Here is a 20,654-nt window from a genome sequence, read left to right on the forward strand (position 1 = left end):
TTTCCTCCCTAAAGCTACCAACAGCACACAGTTCATTATGAGGGCAAAGACTTACTGAGCTGGTAATAATAGTGATTAATATTCCTGCCAGGGAAGAGAAATAAACTGCTCACCTCCTAGAATGCATGACTTTTTCACATTTTCAGGTAATGCTGCAAACCCTAAATGTGTCTGACCAAATAATTTCTAATAGTGGAAGAGAGTTTAATTTTTCTTCTGGAAAAGGAACAATTTACTATTTTCTCATTAACATATCTCTTAGCAGCATTTGCAGTAAATACAACATAGCTTGTTAGAAAAATTCTGGTATACCAGGGATTTGGTTCCCTGAGACATTATTTCCTAGAGAAAGAGCTTGGTTTAATCTAGTCAGTGAGATTAACTTTAGTTCCACAAAATCAGTATGCAGCTCAAACATCAATTTAACACCTACTGTTTGTAAAGCACTAGAATAGGTGACAGAAATCTCTGACATTTGTATAGTCTTTTGGCATAGTATTCTCTTGGGTCTTCATGTCAACTCTGCTTAGTCATTGTCCCCCCATTGAGGCTGAGAGGAGTCAATGATTTGATATATATATATATATATATATATATATATTTTTTTTTTTTTTTTCTGACAGGCAGAGTGGACAGTGAGAGAGAGAGACAGTGAGAAAGGTCTTCCTTCGCCTTTGGTTCACCCTCCAATGGCCACCGCAGCTGGCGCGCTGCGGCCGGCGCACTGCGCTGATCCGATGGCAAGAGCCAGGTGCTTCTCCTGGTCTCCCATGGGGTGCAGGGCCCAAGCACTTGGGCCATCCTCCACTGCACTCCCTGGCCACAGCAGAGAGCTGGCCTGGAAGAGGGGCAACCGGGACAGAATCCGGCGCCCCGACCGTGACTAGAACCCGGTGTGCCGGCGCCGCAAGGCGGGGGATTAGCCTATTGAGCCACGGCGCCGGCAGTTTGATATATTTTTAAAATTTCTATCTGAAAGGCAGAGAGACAGAGACACACAGAGAAAGAGAGAGAGAGAGAGAGAGATCTTCCATCTGCTGATTCATTCTCCAAATACTCACAACTGCTAGGGTTGAGCCAGGCTAAAGCCAGGAGCCCGGAAGTCCATCCAGGTCTCCCACATGGGTGGCAGGGACGCCAACTACTTCAACTCATTACCACTCTTTCTCATGGTGCACATTAGCAGGAAGCTAGAATAACTATTGGAACCAGGACTTAAACTCCAGTACTCCAATGTGGGGTGTGGGCCTCCCAAGTTTATCTCAACTGCTTTACCAAATGCCCACTCCAATAAAAGTACATTTAAATGGCTGCTGTGAAATCACAGTAGAATCTGGCCATATCTCTGACCAGAGTTCCAGGGCCTGGCCAAATTGTCCAAGTCACGCATGGCCTGACTAATCCAACTGAGCTTTAATAGACTTGCTCCCTGCCCAGGGGAAAGTTTCACATTGTTTGTTCTCAGTTGCAGTCAATAGAGATTTGCCATAAGGGCTGCTTCTTCCTTCAGGCTCAGCTCACATCTCTTGCCCTTGGACTCAAACCTCTTGCCAACAGGGTCTCATAGCATCTGGGCACCTACTCACACATTGACCCTTTCTTTCTGAATTCTCCCTCAACTGGCCTGAGACAACTCTTGCTTCTTAAGTCAGCAAGGCAGCTGTTGGTAGTGTTCCCTCATCCTGGAAGAGGTGGGAAACATGCAGGTCTCTCTCTCCCACCCTCTCTCAGATTTCAGACAGAGAGAGGAGAGGGCCCCATGGGAGAGGTGGGGCCTAGCAGAAGATGACACAAGTTCTTGAGCCCCTGCCACTCATGTGGGAGACCTGAATGGAGTTCCTGGCTCATAGCTCTGGCCTGACCCAGCCTCAGGTATTCTGGCCATTTAGGGACTGAACCAGTTGATGGAAAAACCTCGCTCTCTCTCTTTCTCTCTTTCTCTTTGTCTTTCCATGTCTCTGTCAATCAGCCTTTCAAATAATAGTAAATAAATCTTAGTTTACAAAAATATTTTTAAAAGATTTAAAAAAATTATTTGAAAACCAGGGACAGAGAGAGAGAGAGAGAGAGAGAGAGAAATCTTCCATCGCAATTCACTCCTCAAATGGCCACAATAGCCAGATCCAGGTCAGGCTGAAGCCAGGAACTAGGAGCTTCTTCAGGGTCTCCCACATGGATGTAGGAGCCCAAACACTTGGGCCATCTTGCACTGCTTTCATAGGATAATTAGAAGGGAGCTGGATGGGAAGTAGAGCAGCTAGGTCTCAAACAGGTACCCACATGCGATGCTGGCACCAAAGGCAGCTTAACCCACTACTCTACGACAATGGCTCCCAGTAAATAAATCTTTACAAAAGAATGCAATCACTGGGCTCTACCCCAGGGATGCTGATGCAGTTTGTCTAGGAGGAGACTCAGTTGTCTTACTGATTTATGAGAGGCAAAGACAGAGAGTTCCAATCCACTGATCACTCCCCAAATGCAGCAATAGGCGAAAGCCAGGAAGTCCATCCAGGACTCCCATATGAGAGGCAGGGACTCGAGCACCAGAACCATCACCACTGCCCCAGTAATTTGATATTAAAGGCCATCTCATTAACAGGTGTTGGAGCCAGGGCTTGAATTCTGTCTCTACCACAACTGTTTGAGAACACAGTAAGTTATACATTTATCCTGAGGAAGCCTACAGGCATCCAATAAAGGTTCTATGCTATTGGGAAAACATCATTTAACCAAAGTACTTAGAGACTGAAGTATTAAAATAAATGTAAATATCAAGTTATGTGGGAATTAGGCAAGACGCCCTTTGTGTTTGAAACCATGTTGGAGATATTCCTGACAAAGATGACATGCTGTACTGCCTACATAGCTCTGGAAAGAATCAAATTTTCTTTGATGATAAAGAACCTTTTCAGTGCATCCAGGTCATCCTAACTCTTTAGAATCCCCTGGGTAGAGTAGCCCTAAGTCATAAAGACTTGCAAGACACAGCAAAGGGATGAAGAATCAGTGGCCATTGAGCCTTATTGATCTCCAGCCTCTGTTTATATTCTGAGCCATACATCGAATGCCTGAGATGTTATCACATTCATCCTATTGTAAAAAAATGACAGTGTTGCTCCTAAGAGTGAGCTATTTCTTTCCCTATGAGATAAACACTTTGTGTTTAGCATAACAGGAATTTCTGTGGCATAGCAGGTAAAGCCACTGCCTGCAGTGCCAGCATCCCATATGGGCACCAGTTCGAGTCCCAGCTGCTCCACTTCTAATCTAGCCTTCTGCTATGGCCTGGGAAAGCAGTGGAAGATGGCCCAAGTTCTTGGGCCCCTGCACCGCATGGGAGACCCGGAGGAGGCTCCTGGCTCCTGGCTTCAGATTGGCTCAGCTCTGGCCATTGCGGCCAATTGGGGAGTGAACCAGTGTATGGAAGATCTGTCTCTCTCTTTGCCTCTCCTCTCTCTGTGTAACTCTGATTTTCAAATAAATAAATAAATCTTAAAAAAAAAAGAACATATGAAGAAATATTTTGTTGAAGTGGCTGAAAGGCTTAATTTCAGTCCTCTTCATTCTTTTAAAAATTGAAGTGAAATTCAAATGACATCAAATTAACCAGTGTAAAATTGTGAACTTGAGTAGCATAGAACACATTCATACTGTTGTGCAACTACTACCTCTGTTTGCCCCAAGAGTTAAATACTGAAACATTTTACTTGTCCAAAGTACAGATATGTGAAGAAAGCATTTAATAGGAAAATTTGATACTTTTAAACTATTTAGAAAAAAAAAACTATTTAGAGGGAGACTTGAAGGGATAAGTAAACTTCCAAAAACTCTTACTATATTCAGAGAGATAAGAAAAGGTATTGCATCCACTCAACAAGAATAGAATGCTAAAAAATATTCAGAGAACAAGAACCATAACAAGTTCTTAGAAATTAAAAGAAGACCAGCTAAATAGAAGGCTGTATCAATAACATTGATGAAATCTCATGGAGAATAAAACAAAAATTCAAAAAGTTGAAATACAAGACAGAAAGGTCTCACTTCAGAATAATAAGAATTCCATAGAGATAGGCAGAAGGAAAGGCATCATTAAAGAAGTAGTTAAAAAATTTCCAGAATGAAAGGGCTTACCATATATCTAGCATAATATCCAATAAGTAAAGCCACTGTGAGACTTCAGGACAAAAAGTCTTGAAGGATTGGAGAGTTGGGGAGACAATTAGGTTTTATGGAAGATTCAAAGATTAGAATGACATTACATTACTCAGAAGCAATCCTAGATCCAGAATACAATGGGACAATGTCTTTAAAATTCTGAGAGACAATGGTTTCCAAGATAGAATTACGTATCTAGAAAATTAACTTACTGTAAGGGAAAAATAAAGATGTTTTTAGAGCAACAAAATTTCAGAGACCATACTCCCTTTCTCAGAAGCTTATTAGAGGATGCCACTCCAAATTAAAGAGTAAACCAAGAAGTAATACAATTGTGGGATTAAGGAGACAAGGAACCCAGTGAAGGATGGAGGGATCGAGAGAGAGAGAGAGAGAGAGAGAGAGAGAGAGAGAGAAATTCTCAGGATGACAGTGAATGCATACTTCAGCATGACAGCTGTGTAGCAGTTCTATGTAGCTACTCAGTCCATACTAGAACAAATTAGAAGGTTCCTGAAGATATTTCCTTAAGAATATAGAATTAATAAACTACTCTACCCAATTTGTTTTTAATGTGTGAGAGGAGAGCTACACAATGGATAGAGGGCTTGGGGTTAAGTTAGTGTAAGTAGTGTTCATATAAAATACGGTCAAGGAAAAGAAGGAAGAGGAGAGAGGGAAGGAGGAGGGTATTTATGGGTTGCAATCATCTTATTGAACCTTAGGAAAAATCTTGAACCCAAATGACCCAGTCCTGGCGTTCCTGAATTCCTGACTCATTGATAATAAATGTTCATTGCTATTTTAAAACACTGAGCTTTAGGTTAATTTGCTATGCAGCAGCAGATAACTTACACAGAATATAGTACCTAGAAGCGGGCGCTGCAATAACAAGGACCTAAAAATAGGAGCATGGCCTTGAAATGACTGGTGGGAGGAGGCTGGAAGGACCTCAAGAGTAGTGAGAGACTAAAGGGCAAAGGGAGAATGAGGAAATTGTTATTGGAAATTAGAGAAAAGATGATGCTTGCTCTACAGGGCAAAAATGTAGCAATACTATAATTTACAGTAATATGTACAGTAGAAAATACATTTAAAGAACTGGATGATGTAGCTAAGGAAATTTCATTATAAAGAATTAAAAATGCTGCCTATCTTCTTGCTGCTTGTAGTAAAATCCAAGAGGAGTGCCTTAAAGGAAGAACTGTTAAACACAAAAGAACCAGGAATTGTTGGGTTTGAGAATTTACAGCCCCACCAATGGCACTCCAATGGCAAATGATGCTAAAATAAAGAGATGAGTTCTGGCAAGAATTAAATCCATGGTACAACCAGAAAAATATAGTAGGCCAACCTATAACTATTCTCTCCTTGTTATGACCCCAAAGATTTAGGCAGTGATTCAAAAAACAACTTAGGCAGTGACAGTCCAACAATAAGGTCTTCTAGGAAACTTAAAGATGTTGACCCCCAACAACTTTAGCAGAAGCCCAAGGTAGAGAAGGACTCTTCTCAGAGCTTTGTGGGTAAGGCTTGACCTAAAGATGTGACATTTAGTAAGATTCATAAGAGACCCACAAAGTTTTAAAAAGAATTATATTGGTAGATACACACCAGCTTGGATTAAAAGAACAGAAATGTACCATGACTGCCTCTTCTGGGATCCTGAAATTATGTCTTTGGGCTCCAAAACTTGTTACAGTCATGAAGCAGTCTATAAAAACCCAGTCATAAGCTAATGTTCATGGAAAAGGGAGGGCTCGGGTAGAAGCAAGCACTGTGGTGAATCATTCCTATGCGTTGAGTTCTCATCAAGCTACTCCCAACATGTGCCTGCTGGATTTCAGATTTGCAAGTGACTGATGACTACTCTGAATCTTCTGTTTTCTCCTTTGGGAATGGGAGGGTGTAGAACAACTATTCTGTGCCTGTCTTGCCATTTTATATGAGGGGCAGAGAGCAAAGACATTTGTTTCTAGTTAACATTCCTCAGATTGAGGGGAATTGAACACTGTGAGTCTTATCCACAAGTTCAAACGATGTCGCTCCCCCATTCGCGGAGGAACGACACAGGACCCTGCGCTGTTCTTTTGTCTGCAAAAGAAAAAAAAAAAACACCTCCCCGGGTTTGCTGCTGGTCCTTCCCGGGTTGGCTGCCGACCCCTCCACCTCCGTTGGAGGGGCGGCACCCCCTGCCACTTTCCCCGCTTCCACAGAGGAGCGGCACACCGCTGGCCGGCTCTCTCAGGGGCTGCTCAGGTGTTCCTTCAGATGTTCCTGGTGCATGTTATTTCTCTCCTCCTTTATAGTCCTCTTCCACCAATCCCAACTCTGCTACCCACACGCCGAGCATGCTGCTCTCCTCCAATCAGGAGCAAGATCAGCTCCTGCAGCTCATCAGTCAAATTGGCGAGAGGCAGCTGCGTAGAAGTTTACTCCTCCCCAGCGCCATATTGTGGGAGAGCAGATGCATAGAATAAGTCTTAATTCCAGAACTTAGTCTAGTTTCAGTTGCTCCCCACAAAACGAGATCCTAGACTTTGAAGTCTAGGTGCTGTGAATGGATGAGACTTTTGAGGCAGTCTAGGTAGGGGTAAGGATTTTTTGCATAAACAATTTATGGCCACAGGATGGAATGTGGTAGTTTTAAAATGTCCTCCGATTCTTTGCAGTTCCTTCCTCTTGGAGGTGGTGCCTCATTCTACTCTCCTTCAGTGTAGGACAGATTTAGTGCTTACTTCTGATGCATAAAGTGTGGCAGAAGCTGTGCTGTGTGGCGTCTGAGTGTAGGTCATAAAAAGGGTAGAGCCTGCCTCACATGTGCTCCATCTCTGCCTGTCTGTCCATCCCACTCTCCATTTCATCAGCGCACTCATTCTGGGGGGAATCCAGCTGCTGCGTTGTGAGGGTTCCTGGGCAGCTGTGTGGAGAAGCCCACCTAGGGAGAAACTGAGGCCTCCTGCCAACACCCAGTACCAGTGTGCCAATCATAGGGAAAAGCCACCTTGGAAGTGAATCTGTTAGCCCTGCTTAAGCAGTCCTGACTGACACTATGCTTGCAACCTCTTGAGAGACCTTGAATCAGTTAAGCTGCTCTGAAATTCCTGACACGGAGACCATGAGAAATAATATGAGGAAACGTCAAAAACTTGAAGGAAAAATGGAAATGCAAGTTTGAAAAAAATTGTCAAAAAAATTGGAAATCCATGTATAGTTTTTATGTAATCTGCATCTTCCATGAGCTTTTTGAAGTGCTCTTTTAAATGTTTATTGTTTTAAGCCACTACGTATTAGGATAATTATAAATGCAGTAATAGATTATCAGTGGCTAGCCAACATTCTGATGTAACCATAACAGGTATCAGATGACTGATCTCTCAAAAAATGTATTCACTTAAATATAAATATTTGTAGGGGCTGGTGCTGTGGTGCAGCAGGTTAACACCCTGGCCTGAAGCGCTGGCATCTCATATGGGCACCGGTTCGAGATGTGGCTGCTCTTCTTCCAATCCAGCTCTCTGCTATTGGCTGAGAAAGCAGTGGAAGATGGCCCAAGTCCTTGGGCCCCTGCACCCACATGGGAGACCCAGAAGAAGCGCCTGGCTCCTGGCTCCTGGCTTCCGATTGGCGCAGCTCCAGCCGTTGTGGCCAATTGGGGAGTGAACCAGAGGATGGAAGACCTCTCTCTCTCTCTGCCTCTCCTCTCTCTGTGTAGCTCTGACTTTCAAATAAAATATCTTTTAAAAAATATAAATATATATAGTGTATTTTCTATGATCATGAATAGTTTTCTTTTTTCATGTTTTTATAGTGATCAACTAATAGCATGTAATTAGCATTCTTTGCAACTATTTTTAGGTTTTTGTCTTCTAAGGATTTATTTATTTATTTGAAAGGCAAAGTGAGAGAGAGAGAGAGAAAGAGAGAGAGGGATCTTTCATTCACTGGTTGACTTCCCAGGTTCATCAGCAGATAGTTGATTAGAAGCAGAGTAGCTGGGGACTTGAACTGGCACTCTGATATGGGATGCCCCTGATTCTGTAAGTGTTTTTAAAAATGAGTAGACATAGATGAAGATCAAAGAGTTTTAGACATGGAAGGATGCCAACACATTATGTACTTTAAGTTCTCCTTTACCAAATAGCATAGTGTTTTAGGAATAGTAGGTGCTCAGAATGGTTTTGGTGTTTACATATCTGACATGCAATGGTGTTTCAAAAGGTTCATGGAGGGGCTGGTGTTGTGGTACATGGGGTTAGGCTGCCGCTTGGGACACCTGTATTCCATACTGGAGTACCTGCGATGGGGTCCTATTTCTGCTTCTGATCCAGCTTCCTGCTAACACTCCTGGAGGCAGCAGATCATGGCCCAAGTACCTGGGTTCCTGCCACTCATGTGGGAGACCCAGGTGGAGTTCCTGACTCCTGGCTTTGGCCTGGTCCAGCCCCAGCTGTTGCGGGCACTTGGGGAGTGGACTACTGGATAGCTCACTCTCTCTGACACTCTGCCTTTCAACAGAAATAAATAAGGAAATAAATCTGTTTTTTAAAGTTAATGGAAAATGGACCAAAAAAGTAAACTTATTTGGGTACAAAAAATTTTGAAATCCATGTATAGTTTTTTCATAATATGTATTTCCAGAAACTTTTTGAATAACCTTCATGAATATATTGATTTAGCCTATGATATTGTTTATAATTTTGATTTATCAAATCAACATCTATATTTAGCTAAACAGATATTGATAAAATGTCTCTATTATGAAAGTGTGCCCACTTTCCAAACACACATCCCCCAAACAGCTGCTTTTACCATTTTAACTTGCATCTTCTGATAACTACCTTCATATTCCCAGAAAATAAGCTTGGGCTATTGTTTCTCAAGTTGTTAGCTTTCAAGAGTATTTACTGATTTCCCATTATGGTCACTGGTCTTACCCCAATTTCTCTGTTTTCCCAATAGAATTATAATTGTCACTTAAACCATTTTTTAGTGTTTACATTATTATGACTATAAACACTGCTCACTGCTGAGTCAAATAATACACTAGTTATCCATTCTCATACAGCTTTTGTTTTCTTGGAGTTAATTATTTCCTTTTTTTTATTTGCATACTTTTCTATGTGTGTACTGCTTATTTGTTCCTAATACATCAACAGCTCTGCTAAGTATCTAACAATAATTATTTCCAGTTCTCAGACAGCCCCAAGAATCCATCAGTTCCATCTTTTCCTTTCCTAGAGACCTCCCCTTACAGCTCTATGAATTCTTACTCTAAACTGGACAGGTAGCTTCCTAGTCCAGATGTTCTGCTAGGACGTTCCTTCACTGTTGATTTGAAGATTGTCTTTGAAAGAGAATTTGCTCAAATGAATATAACTAGAATGAGGAAGCCTTAGTATTTTAAAGATAATTCTGAATTATTAATATATATTGCTTCTGTGTCCTGGAACCTCTAGCTTTTGAGTTCCCATAAAATGAGGTCACATTTACTTTTGATGCCCAAATTGCAAAAGCCCAAGCCTTTGCAGTTTGAATGCAAGATCTCATCCTATTAACCTTGCAGAGTGCTCCCTTAATTTTTCTAGGGGTTCAAGGCAGGGGTCTCCTCACATGTGCTCACTGACTGGTCTATCCACTGGTTCCCACGAGGTGCTTGCCTTGCTTTTGTGGGCTCCAGCCCCCTGCCAATGTGCACTGCCCTGAGCACTGATTGAAGGTGCTGTTCGTACCCCTCACTGCTGATGATGTCCCTCAGAAGATGGGCCTTGTATTTGCCAAGGGCATTTTCTCCTATTGTTTCCATTTCCAAGATTAGGAGGAGGTACCTGGCTTGATGCGGTAGAATGAGGATGACCTTTCCCCCAATTCCACACCACTTAACCTTTCTCCTCTCCTCCATTGCTCAAAGTCCAGGACCACAAAGTCTCCTTGAGCTTCACCCCTTTGTAGTTTCCCTCCTACATATCTCCCCATTGCTTCCCTCCTCTCCCATGCAAACAAGAAGTAATCAGTAGTCACAACCAACTGCTAACCACCCATCTTCACAGGGACAAAACAAAGCTGGATGACTAAGAAACACAGCTCAACCACGTAATTAATCTGTAAGCTAGAATACATAGCATTTATATTCCAGTGATTCTTCCCAAGCCAGAGATGAAGGCTCCATGTTGAAGATGGAATACTACTTGCAAGTTTCAAATGAAGAGCCTCTTTTTCTACTAAATAAGTTTTAAAAATCGCTAGGGTTTTTAAAATATTGTAAATAGTTAACTATTCCATATACTTCTGAAAACCCCAAAGATTTTTGCCTTGGGAAAATTAAGAAGCCTTCTATAGTTATCTGTAAGTAGCAAAACAATTTAAATACTAAAAATTTCACACTCTTCACATTTGCCCTGAAAATTGTCCGAATTGCTGAGTTAGCATTTGAAGAGCCTACTTAAAGGGAGGGTTGCTACCAATAGGGAGATCTGCCAGCATACCCAAACAGAGAAATACTTTTTCGTAGAGGTTTAAAGTATCACTGTGCTGGTCTTTTGATGAAATGAGAAAACCATTTTCAAAACCAAGGCCATGTTGTTCCAGGAAGGCATTTCAGGGCATGGCACATGAGACCATCTTCATCATTTTCCCCTGACTCCCTGTCCAGTGCTTTTTTCTCAGCCTTGCACTTCCCCCTCTTTAATGTTTCTGCTCTCTCCATATAGTGGATGAGGACAGTTGCATTAACAATTTAACCAACTAGGAAAAGGTTGAGCCAGTATTGTAACCTAGGTTAATTGAATCTGAGAACTGATTGCTTTTTCTGCTTACCACATTGCACTTGTCATTTGGGATGAGCTCCTAAGAAGAGAAGTTGATCTGGGGAAGTACCCATCTATGTGGATTATCCAGGCTTTCTTGGTCTTATATAATACATATCCTGGTGATATGCACTCTGTGTTGAAGAAGACCCTAAAGAGGATCTCCTATGCAAGTAATCCTAATCCCAAGCCTCACTGTCCCTCTTCGTTCTTCTAATGCCTTTGCTTCCATCCATTTTATTAAATATTTTCATTTATTCATTTGAAAGACATAGGAACACATAGTATTTCCTATTTACTGGTTAATTCTCCAAAGGTCCACAAAAGCTGAGGCTGGGCCAGGAACTAGAAACTCAATCCTACATGAGTTCCAGGGACCCAAATACTGACACTCCTTACAGAATATGCATTAACAGGAGGCTGGGATAAAGTGTGGAGTGGGGACTTGAACCCAGGCATTTCACTATGGGATATGGGCATCCCAGCTTGTATCTTAACTACTACCCCAAATGCCCACTCCTCTGTTATCCATCTTTTGGAGACAGGCCAAGTAGTCGATTGTTTATCCTGCAGTCTTCTCCCCCTAAGCCATCCAAATGGCAGACCTGGCTTACCTTGCCTATGACATCTGTTAACAGCTTAAGAGACCGAGGATCATGAACCAAGGAGTCCGTATAAAAGGAACCAAGGTATTCCTTTGGGTTAGTTGGGTTATCCTGGGCACACAGATCTGGGCGCATGCTGAATCCATGGGAGATTCTCCCCACTGTGAAGGGGAAGGCACCACCTGTAGGTAAAAACCATTTCTGAAGGACTAGTGTTGATTGGAAAGCATTTCTTCTAGTATTTATGTTATATGTGATGAGAGGTCCAGTTGATTAACAGAGATCATGTTTGATTCACAAAGGAACTACTGGGTTCCAAATGCTGGGAGATGAAACAGAAGAAATGACATTAACTAATCTAGAAATTCAGATTTGAAACATTTATCCTTAAGAGAGAAGACAAATGTTTAAAGATATGTGTTAAGAGTTTCAAATATAACGTGGTTATAAAAAACAAAATACCCAGACAACCTATCCAATGGGGACTATATGAGTCCTGATGATGTGGCCATAAAATGTGATGCTGTGCATGGAAGCATGAATAAAGATGGAGATCTGTTTACTAACATGGAAAAGTGTTTTCTTTTTGCCATTGAGAAGCAAAAGTAGGTTAGTGAACAACATAGACAGTTTGATAGTGTATATGTGTGCACATGTGTGTCCAAGAGTCACAAATTCCTTTACCTACAGGGACGAGACAGGCAGTGTAAATGAATGAAATAGGCCCATTTGTAAATGAGAGAATGATGGGGACCATTGCAGACCAGAGAATGCATGGTCTGAGTAGAGGCATTTAAATAAAAAAAGAAAAAACTGTACAAGCCAAACTAAACTTGCCTACCAAAATAGAATTTGGTACTCACACATCATGTGACTAGCATCATGGCTGGAAGGATGTTATGGACTGAATTATATCCCTTCCAAAAATTCATATGTTGAAGCCCTAACCCCCAATGTGATTGTATTTGGAGGAAGGGCCTTAAGGAGAAAATTAAGGTTACATGAGATTATGAGATGGTACTTCAACAGGACTGATGTACGTTTACTAAGAGGAAGAGTTTTTGTTTTGTGATTCCCTATCCTCTATCCCCTCCCCTGCATGCATAGAGGAAGGGCCATGTGAGAATTCAAGAAGGTGCCCATCTGCAGCCTAGGAAGAGAGCTCTCACTAGAAACCAGAGCTGCCAACTCTTGATCTTGGAATTCCAGCCTCCAGAATGTGAGAAAACACATTTCTGTTGTAAGTCACCTAATCTGCATTTTGTTGTGGTAGCTTGAGCTGATTAATGCAGATGGAGTCTTACCTCCATGGGCGAAACATACTTTCAGTTTAGGAAACTTCTCAAACACTCCACCCATGATCATGGAGCAAACAGCCATGGTAGTCTCGGCAGGCATTCCTGAAAGAGGAGATAGTCACAAGGCTCAGGACTTGTCACTTCAAACAAGATAAAGCTCAGTGGCGTTAATGCTGGGTCCTGTCAGCTGATGGCTGGGGAATTGTTGGTACTAAGATACAGGGGGCTTCTGTGCCTCTGGCTGGTCTGAGTGAATGGAAGTCATTACTCCACAAGGAGACCCATCTGAAGCTTCCTATTTACCACTGCAGGGAGAGTTGTCTAATGGGCAGAACAACCGAGTGTACAGAGGACCTGGCCTTTGTCTTGACTCTGCTACTTCAGTTTTGGATGCAGACCACTGTAAGTCTAGGCTGAACTTTAGCTCCTCCAGTTTTCTGCCTCTTGGCTTTTGACAAGCTGTTCTGTGTCCTGGAGCTGGCATTGTGAAATGGGGTCAGTGTTGTCCATCCTACAAGTCTGCTATGGAGCCTCGCAAAGGATGACATCAGTGAAGCGCCTGGTTGGAACTTCACATTGTAGTCACTCAGCAAATATGAGTTGCCTGTGTCTCAATTTCCCCATTTGTAAATGAGGGGTAATAACAGTGAGTTCCTGCCAGGGAGTGTTGTTCTGAGCACTCAGTGGACAGCACCTGGCAGTGAGTGCTCACTGGATATTAACTCTTATTCTGTTCTTGCCAAATCTTTGCTGCCTCTTGGAGCTGAAGTTGAAAATAACTGGGATAAAGTGAATTATCTTGAATGCTTTGTGATGCTGCTAGAGCTGTGGACTGCTTTGCCAGATGAGTGCTTTTCAGACTGTGATTTTGAGCTCTCTAGCTCTGCGTGGCTGTGCCCCGGGCCTTCATTGGAAGCCTGATGCTTCCAGCTGTGGTACGAGGCTTCACTGGGTGCCCGTTGCTACTCCAGAGGCAGAGACACTCTTGGCTCCCAAGCTTCCTGGGAATTCTGGAAGCATGATGGGTTCAGATCCACCTGGGAATGGCTTGTGTGTAGAACTTCGTGAAGGCTGGGGGTGCATGGACATAATCACTTCCAACTAGTCCTGAGCTTCTGCTCTCCATTATCTGAGCCATACCCATCAATCCACCTTCCATCCAGGAGCCAAAAGTTAAGCTACATCTACAGTGTGAGTTGGGTCGTGATGCTTCCCTGCTGGGAATCCTCCAACCCACTAAGACCATCATTGTATCCAGAATAAAATTCTGAAATTGGCTGACTATTTGTTTTTTCGCTTGAGTCATTGTTTATCATTTCTGTTCTCTAACCAGCACATGTAAGTTCTATGAGGGCAGAGATTTTGTTCCTGTCTAAATCCTCAGTGCTAGTATAGGGCCTAGCATACCAGAGGGCATTGGTATGTCTGTATTACATAAATTAATAATGACATGACTATATGCAAATGCTCATCTTAATTTTTGATGTGGGAAAGTGCAATAACTATAAGATTGTCAAAGTATGTGAATCAGGATGAGAGTTTGTTTAAAGCTGGACAACACTGAGCCTCTTCAGTTGTTTCTTCCTTCCAGATGCTTAAGCAGCTGCCTTACTAAATACATTGGTTTCCTTACCTCTCCAAGATTCAGTTTCTCCATCTGTAAAATGTTCTTTATAATGTCAACCTCATAGGTTAAATATGAGGATACTTCACAAAGTTCATGGAAAACTGGAATTGAAAGATCTTTTCTTTTGGTACAAACTTTGTTTTTTTTTTTTTTAACTTTTATTTAATGAATATAGATTTCCAAAGTACAGCTTATGGACTACATTGGCTCCCCCCGCCCCCCATGACTTCCCTCCCACCCGCAACCCTCCCCTTTCCCGCTCTCTCTCCCCTTCCATTCATATCAAGATTCATTTTCAATTTTCTATATATACAGAAGATCAGTTTAGTATACATTAAGTAAAGATTTCAACAGTTTGCACCCACATAGAAACACAAAGTGAAAAATACTGTTTGAGTACTCGTTATAGCATTAAATCTCAATGGTGGTACAAACTTTTAAATCCATGCATATTAGTATTCTTCAAAGAGTTCATGGAAAATGGAAAAATTATGCATGGAATTCAAAGCTTTTTGCACAAAAATAAGCTGATCTTTCATGTCCATTTTCTGTGAACTTTTTAGAAGTACCCTCATACATATTTTGTTTATGATGTGATTTATTCAAGATCTTACTGGATTTGATTACAATCAAATGAGGTAATATATACAACACTTATCAGAGAAAGAGCCCCATTACTAATAGTTGCTATTACAATCCTGTTAATTATTCATTCTGTCTTTGACATAATAGGGTTCCATATATGATTGGAAAAACTCAAGAGCTAGTCATCTATTCTGAACCCCATGCTGACACAAACCTACAAGCCAAGGGAGCCAGTATTTGGCCATCCGTCCATCCATTTGCATGTCCCAGGGATGCACAAACAAGGAGCAGTTCAGCCTTTCAGCTGCCTTCAAAGAAGCAATGGAAGAGAGGTTATTTGGATGAGCCCGGAAATACCAGGTACTGTTTTAGGGAAACTGGTTTTCTCTGAGTCTACACTGGTATGAATAAATGAACTAAAATACTTCTGAAGTTGACCTATATAAAAGATTCATTGACAAACTCTGTTCCTGCTTAGAAAATGAGAAAGACACTTAGAATTAACAGAGGACATAGGTGGATTTATCATTGAGGTTGATGAATTTAATATATTGGTTGACAAAGCAAGTCACAGGAACCATCTGTCACTCAAACATTTGGTAGCAAAATGCCCAAGAACTAACCCTGTACCTTGAATTTAGGGGAAATTTTCCCTCCTGACTCCTACTTGGCTCAGAATGACTGCTGAGACTATGCATAGAGCCAGGGTGGAGTATTCCCCCTTCCACTTGGAAACCTGAGGTTGTGGAATGTGAGAAAGTGATAGGGTGGGGAACCAGGCTGGCCTGACCCATCATCCAATTAGAACCCAACACTGGGTGGGAATTTCTGGGGCCTGTAGGCACTCACATAGCCCCTAGCAACCATCTGAGTCCCTGAAAAGCATGTGTGATGAGATGACCTTAGAGGAAAGAGCGCTTGATGCCTCAGCAGGCAGGTAGTGAGATGAATGTCATGGGCAAACCTGTTCCAGGGCCTTCTGAGAAATGGAAATACCATCTGGATGGAGTGACCTTCATCCAACCAAGTGTTTAATTAAAATAAGTCCCCTCAGTGGGCATTGAATATTAGAGCTTATAAAGATTCAAAACAGATTTTCCCTAAAACAAAATATGTAAGTATTAGAGTGCTGGAGTGATTCATTTTACTTTCATACATAAATATTTGTGCTAATCAGGCTGATGCGATATGACTTGTGTAAATAAGCATTTTTAAAATAGAAAAATAATTTGGACAGCAAGGGATTCTGGAAGTGGCAAACAAAGTGTAGACTGAAGATGGAACTCCTAACTCAACAGGTTCTGGGGAGCAAAAGAAATATAAGAGCTAACTGATGCCTGATGGTGGATGCTGTTTGGGAAGAGTATATAGACTTCTTGGGACAGTTTGGGTTTGGCAAAGGTCTGTGATAATGGTATATCAGTGGGATTTGACTCTTCATCAGGATAAAACTTTATTCTGGGGTAGGTATTATGGCATAGCTGGCTCAGCCATTGCTTGGGACACTTACATCCCATATCAGAGTGCCTGGGACTGAGTACTACTTTCCCTTCCAATCCAGCTTCCTGCTAATGTGTGTGGAAGACAGTGGAGGATAGCCCAAGTGCTTGAGTTCCTGCCACCTATGTGCAAGACCTGGATGGAGTTCCTGGCTCCTGGCTTCAGCCTGGCCCATTCCTAGATGTTATGGTATTTGGGGAGTGAACCAATGGATGGAAGATCTCTCTCTGCCTCCTGCTGCCCCGCCCCTATCTTTCCAACTCTCTTGTCACTTTGCCTTAAACTAAAAAGCAAAACAAAACAAAATTGTATAATGTGTCCCTGTAATGGTTCATTTCTATTCAATTCAAATTAACAAGTATTTCTGATCTCCATGTGTACTGTGACAGGTTGTAGCTAAAGCAAAAAGAAGTGACTTAAACTCTCAGAATCAGAACTCACATTAACTGAGAACATATCATGTACCAAAGGCTGTTAGACTTTTTAATTAATCCTTTATCAGAGCAGAACTCTTATTACCCTCATTTTACAGAGGAGAAAACTGAGGCAGATAGAGGCTGGGTAACTAATTCTGGCGCTACCACTGTGTCTGCCTCATGCTGACCTGAGCATGTGTGATTGGGTTCACTCACCAGGAAGGGCACTCTAGGAGATAAGGGGCGTAGTTAGATGCATTGGAGTGCCAGGCTCAGCTTGAAATGACAAAACCAACTTGGCTCATGGTAATTTCTCTTCTTTGTTTGAGCACATTACTGACGTAAGCTAGAGAGCAGTGAGGCAGTAAGCCTTGCTAACCAAACAACCATGCTGTCTACTCCAGGACATCATACATCAACTGGGTCAACTGGGCCAGGACATGCTCCAGGACATCACACGTCAACTGGGTCAACTGGGCCAGGACATGCTCTTGAATCCCCCCAGACACTGGCAGCCCCCCACAACAGCCTAGTTAGAATAATCTATGAGTCAAGCAAGTCACACAAATGAAAATATCCATATGGACTCCAACTGGCTGGGGTTGCTTTCTAAGCCTTTTAGCAATTCATAAACCCAATTCCAATAAATAATAAAACAAGTTGCAGCTGAAGTCTCTCTCACACTGTGATGAAACAACTTGGATGTAGAAGTAAATAAATCCTCTTTCAACGCTCATTAATGTTTCCAGAAAACATTCTCTGCATCAGCTAAGCCACTGCAGCCAGTAAACATCAGGGAGTTCAATATTTAGAGGAACATTAAATCTTTCAGGTCATTAGGAGGCAATTTAATAGGCAGGTCCCCAACTGGTGGGCAGTCACCATAGATACAAACATGGACAAATCTTTGCACATAGTTAGAGCTCAATAAATATTAAATGAATAAATCAGTGATTACAGTGTTTGGTTAGTCCACAAACATCTATCTAATGCATTACTAAAGATTTTGCATTTGCAATGAAAATAATAGAAAATGACACTACTATAATTCTAAAAGAAAAGTTAGAAGTTTAATGATGTAATTGAGTTAAGAATTATGTGTCTTGTATCCTGGTACTGAGGACAGCACTTTTAGTTACAGAAAGATTAAAAAGTAGAGGGGACTGTGCGGATGTGTCATGCAGTGGTTAAGCTGCTGCTTGGGATGCCCGTGTCCCATATCAGAGTGCTTGGTTTGAGTCCTGGCTATTCTGCTTCTGATCCAGTTCCTGCCCATGTACACCCTGGGAGGCAGCAGGTGATGTCTCCCTGCCATCCCATTTTGAGAACTGGATTGAGTTCTGAACTGCTGGCTTTGGCCTGGCCCAGCTCTGATTATTGTGGGCTTTTGGGGAATGAACCAGTGGATGGAAGCTTGCTCCCTCTCTCTCTCTCTCTCTCTCTCTCTCTCTGATGGAGACTGATGAGGAGGACTACAAGACTATGTATACTTGAAGTTGTATGCTTCAGAAAAGGATGATATAGACTTTTGAAAGTATATTTTCCTATGAAATATTTTAAATACAGAAAGCATGAGTAATAGTACCATGAACATCTATATATTCACCATCTACTTTCATCAGATGTTAACATTTTCATGGAATTATTTTTCATTGCATATTTTTATACATTTTCAAAATATATGGCTTAAAACTTAAACTGATGATTGGTTAAATAAATAAAAACATATCCATACACTGGAATATTCTGCAGTTATTTAAAATCATACATTAAGAGAATTTTCATTTAGGTTAGGAGTTCTCAATTAGGATACAAAAGCAGATGTGTAGCAGAATTCCAATTTCATGAAAATATAGGTATATGCAAATAAAAAACAGATAAAAAACTATCAGTGGCTACTTATTTTTGGATTGTGGGATTATAGGTGATGTTTGCTTCTCTGTATCTTGTAGTTTCTTTTTCTTTTTTTTTTATTTTTTGACAGGCAGAGTTAGACAGTGAGAGAGGGAAAGAGAGTTATAGACAGTGAGAGAGAGACAGAGAGAAAGGTCTCCCTTCCGTTGGTTCACTCCCTAATGGCCGCTAAGGCTGGCGCTGCGCCGATCCAAAGCCAGGAGCTGGGTGCTTCCTCCTGGTCTCCCATGCAGGTGCAGGGACCCAAGCACTTGGGCCATCCTCCACTGCCCTCCTGGGTCACAGCAGAGAGCTGGACTGGAAGAGGAGCAACCGGGACTAGTACCCAGGGTACCAGTGCCACAGGGGGAGGATTAGCCAAGTGAGCCATAGCGCTGGCCTGTATCTTCTAGTTTCTTAAAAATTACTTCATAATTTGGAAAAGTATTAGTTTTTTTTTTCAAAGCAAAAATAAATACTGTGGTTTTTCTTTTCTTTGAGGGGTGGGGGTAGGGCATGCCGTTAACAAGGTTCTTATGCATAGTGGCTATGATGAGGAACTGGACTTCCAAATCAAAGATTAAAAAGACAGCAAGGGTGATCCAAAGAAGAGAGGTTTCATCACTGAGTTAACTTAGGCCTTGCTTAGGAAGTGTTTCCACCCAGAAGTGCACTTCTATAGAATGCCCTGGTCCTTTGGGGGGAGTTTTAGCAGATCTAATGTCATTGGCATCTCAGTCTCCCTCCCAGAGTGGTGGCACCTTCATCTTCCTGTCAGCCCCCCGTACGGTGCCCCTGCTGGGCGTTCTGCAGCTGTGTATTGCCCACGCGAGTTCTGCTACTCACTGTGTAGATGGGGAAGAGCTCCCGCTCATTCAAGTCCCACTCATTGATGTGGGAGCCAATCTGGACCCCGGGGAAGCCCAGCTCCTTCACACAGCGCTCCATCTCCTTGACGGCCAGCTCGGGGGCCTGCATGGGTAGTGTCCCCAGACCCACAAACCTCCTGGGGTGTCTTGCAATGGTGGCAGCTAGGTCATCATTTAAAAACCGGCACAAGTCTAAAGTGTCCTGAGGTTTGGCCTGGTGGAGACAGGAAAGGGAAAAGCACATCTTTAAAACCTACTTCCTCAGACACTTTTTCTGGACGTTACCCCTTCTTAGCTAAAGTATTCATCCTTCTCCATGACTTTGCTCCTCAGAGAACTGAAGCACAGATCACCCAGAAGCCGGTCTTTGTAAAGACTGCACTTTCAAGGAAAGCACCTACTGTACTGCTGATTAATGAGAAAAATCGAGGCTGGAATCAGAAGGCTGAGCCAGGCATCCTCATGCTGTGTGTGGACTGAGTTTACCAACCATGAACAGATCTTCCATGGCCTCCCTATGGCTAGGAGGCTGGGCCTGGCCAAGTGCCCAAAGCCACAGTCAAGACCCCTCCTTGTCTTGCCTTCTTAAGGGAGGCCAGGCTGCCTTATCGACCCTTTCTGTCCCTGCCTGTCCTCCTTCCTGTCCTTGCTGTTGGCTATGACACTCAGGGTTGTCCTAGAAAAATGCTGAGGCGAATTTTGCTTTTTGTTCCCCTCACTTCTTTCTTCATTGTTTTCTTTCCTTTCAACATCACCCCATTGTCCCCACCCCATGGCTGGGAATCTGATACGTTTCTCAGTACCAGTTGTCCCATCAGAATAGTACTGAGTCTGGTAAATTCAGGCATTTTGAAGTCTAAGGACATTTCATTTTACTTAAATTTTTATTTGAGAGAA

At 42.3% G+C, this 20,654-nt stretch overlaps 1 protein-coding gene and 1 long non-coding RNA gene across 8 annotated transcripts in view; one reads left to right on the top strand and one right to left on the bottom strand.

Moving 5' to 3' along the window:
* The window catches only part of LOC127491784 (uncharacterized), a 47,721-nt gene extending 30,836 nt beyond the window's left edge, over positions 1 to 16,885 (top strand). Inside the window, exons 3-4 of one of the 2 annotated variants that reach the window (XR_011387310.2) lie at positions 15,227 to 15,439; positions 16,641 to 16,885. This is a non-coding gene — a long non-coding RNA (uncharacterized LOC127491784). Of the gene's footprint in view, positions 1 to 7,572; positions 7,908 to 15,226; positions 15,440 to 16,640 lie in introns of those variants that run through there. The other variant, XR_011387311.2, reaches the window with a different exon arrangement.
* Positions 1 to 20,654, bottom strand: part of ACMSD (aminocarboxymuconate semialdehyde decarboxylase) — a 73,856-nt gene that overhangs the window by 29,516 nt on the left and 23,686 nt on the right. For 4 of the 6 annotated variants that reach the window (XM_089329293.1, XM_008258508.5, XM_017342804.4 and 1 more), the window contains exons 5-8: positions 19,735 to 19,971; positions 15,294 to 15,387; positions 12,874 to 12,969; positions 11,579 to 11,751 (exon numbers count right to left, since the gene is read on the bottom strand). In XM_089329293.1, coding sequence (XP_089185419.1) covers positions 11,579 to 11,751; positions 12,874 to 12,969; positions 15,294 to 15,387; positions 19,735 to 19,971 — 600 coding nt within the window. The remainder of the gene's footprint in view (positions 1 to 11,578; positions 11,752 to 12,873; positions 12,970 to 15,293; positions 15,388 to 19,734; positions 19,972 to 20,654) is intronic. The other 2 variants (XM_089329295.1, XM_089329294.1) reach the window with 1 other exon arrangement.

The sequence above is a fragment of the Oryctolagus cuniculus genome, chromosome 3, assembly GCF_051225735.1.
Source record: "Oryctolagus cuniculus isolate XC-2025 breed Fujian yellow rabbit chromosome 3, ASM5122573v1, whole genome shotgun sequence".
In the NCBI taxonomy this organism is placed as follows: Eukaryota; Metazoa; Chordata; class Mammalia; order Lagomorpha; family Leporidae; genus Oryctolagus; species Oryctolagus cuniculus.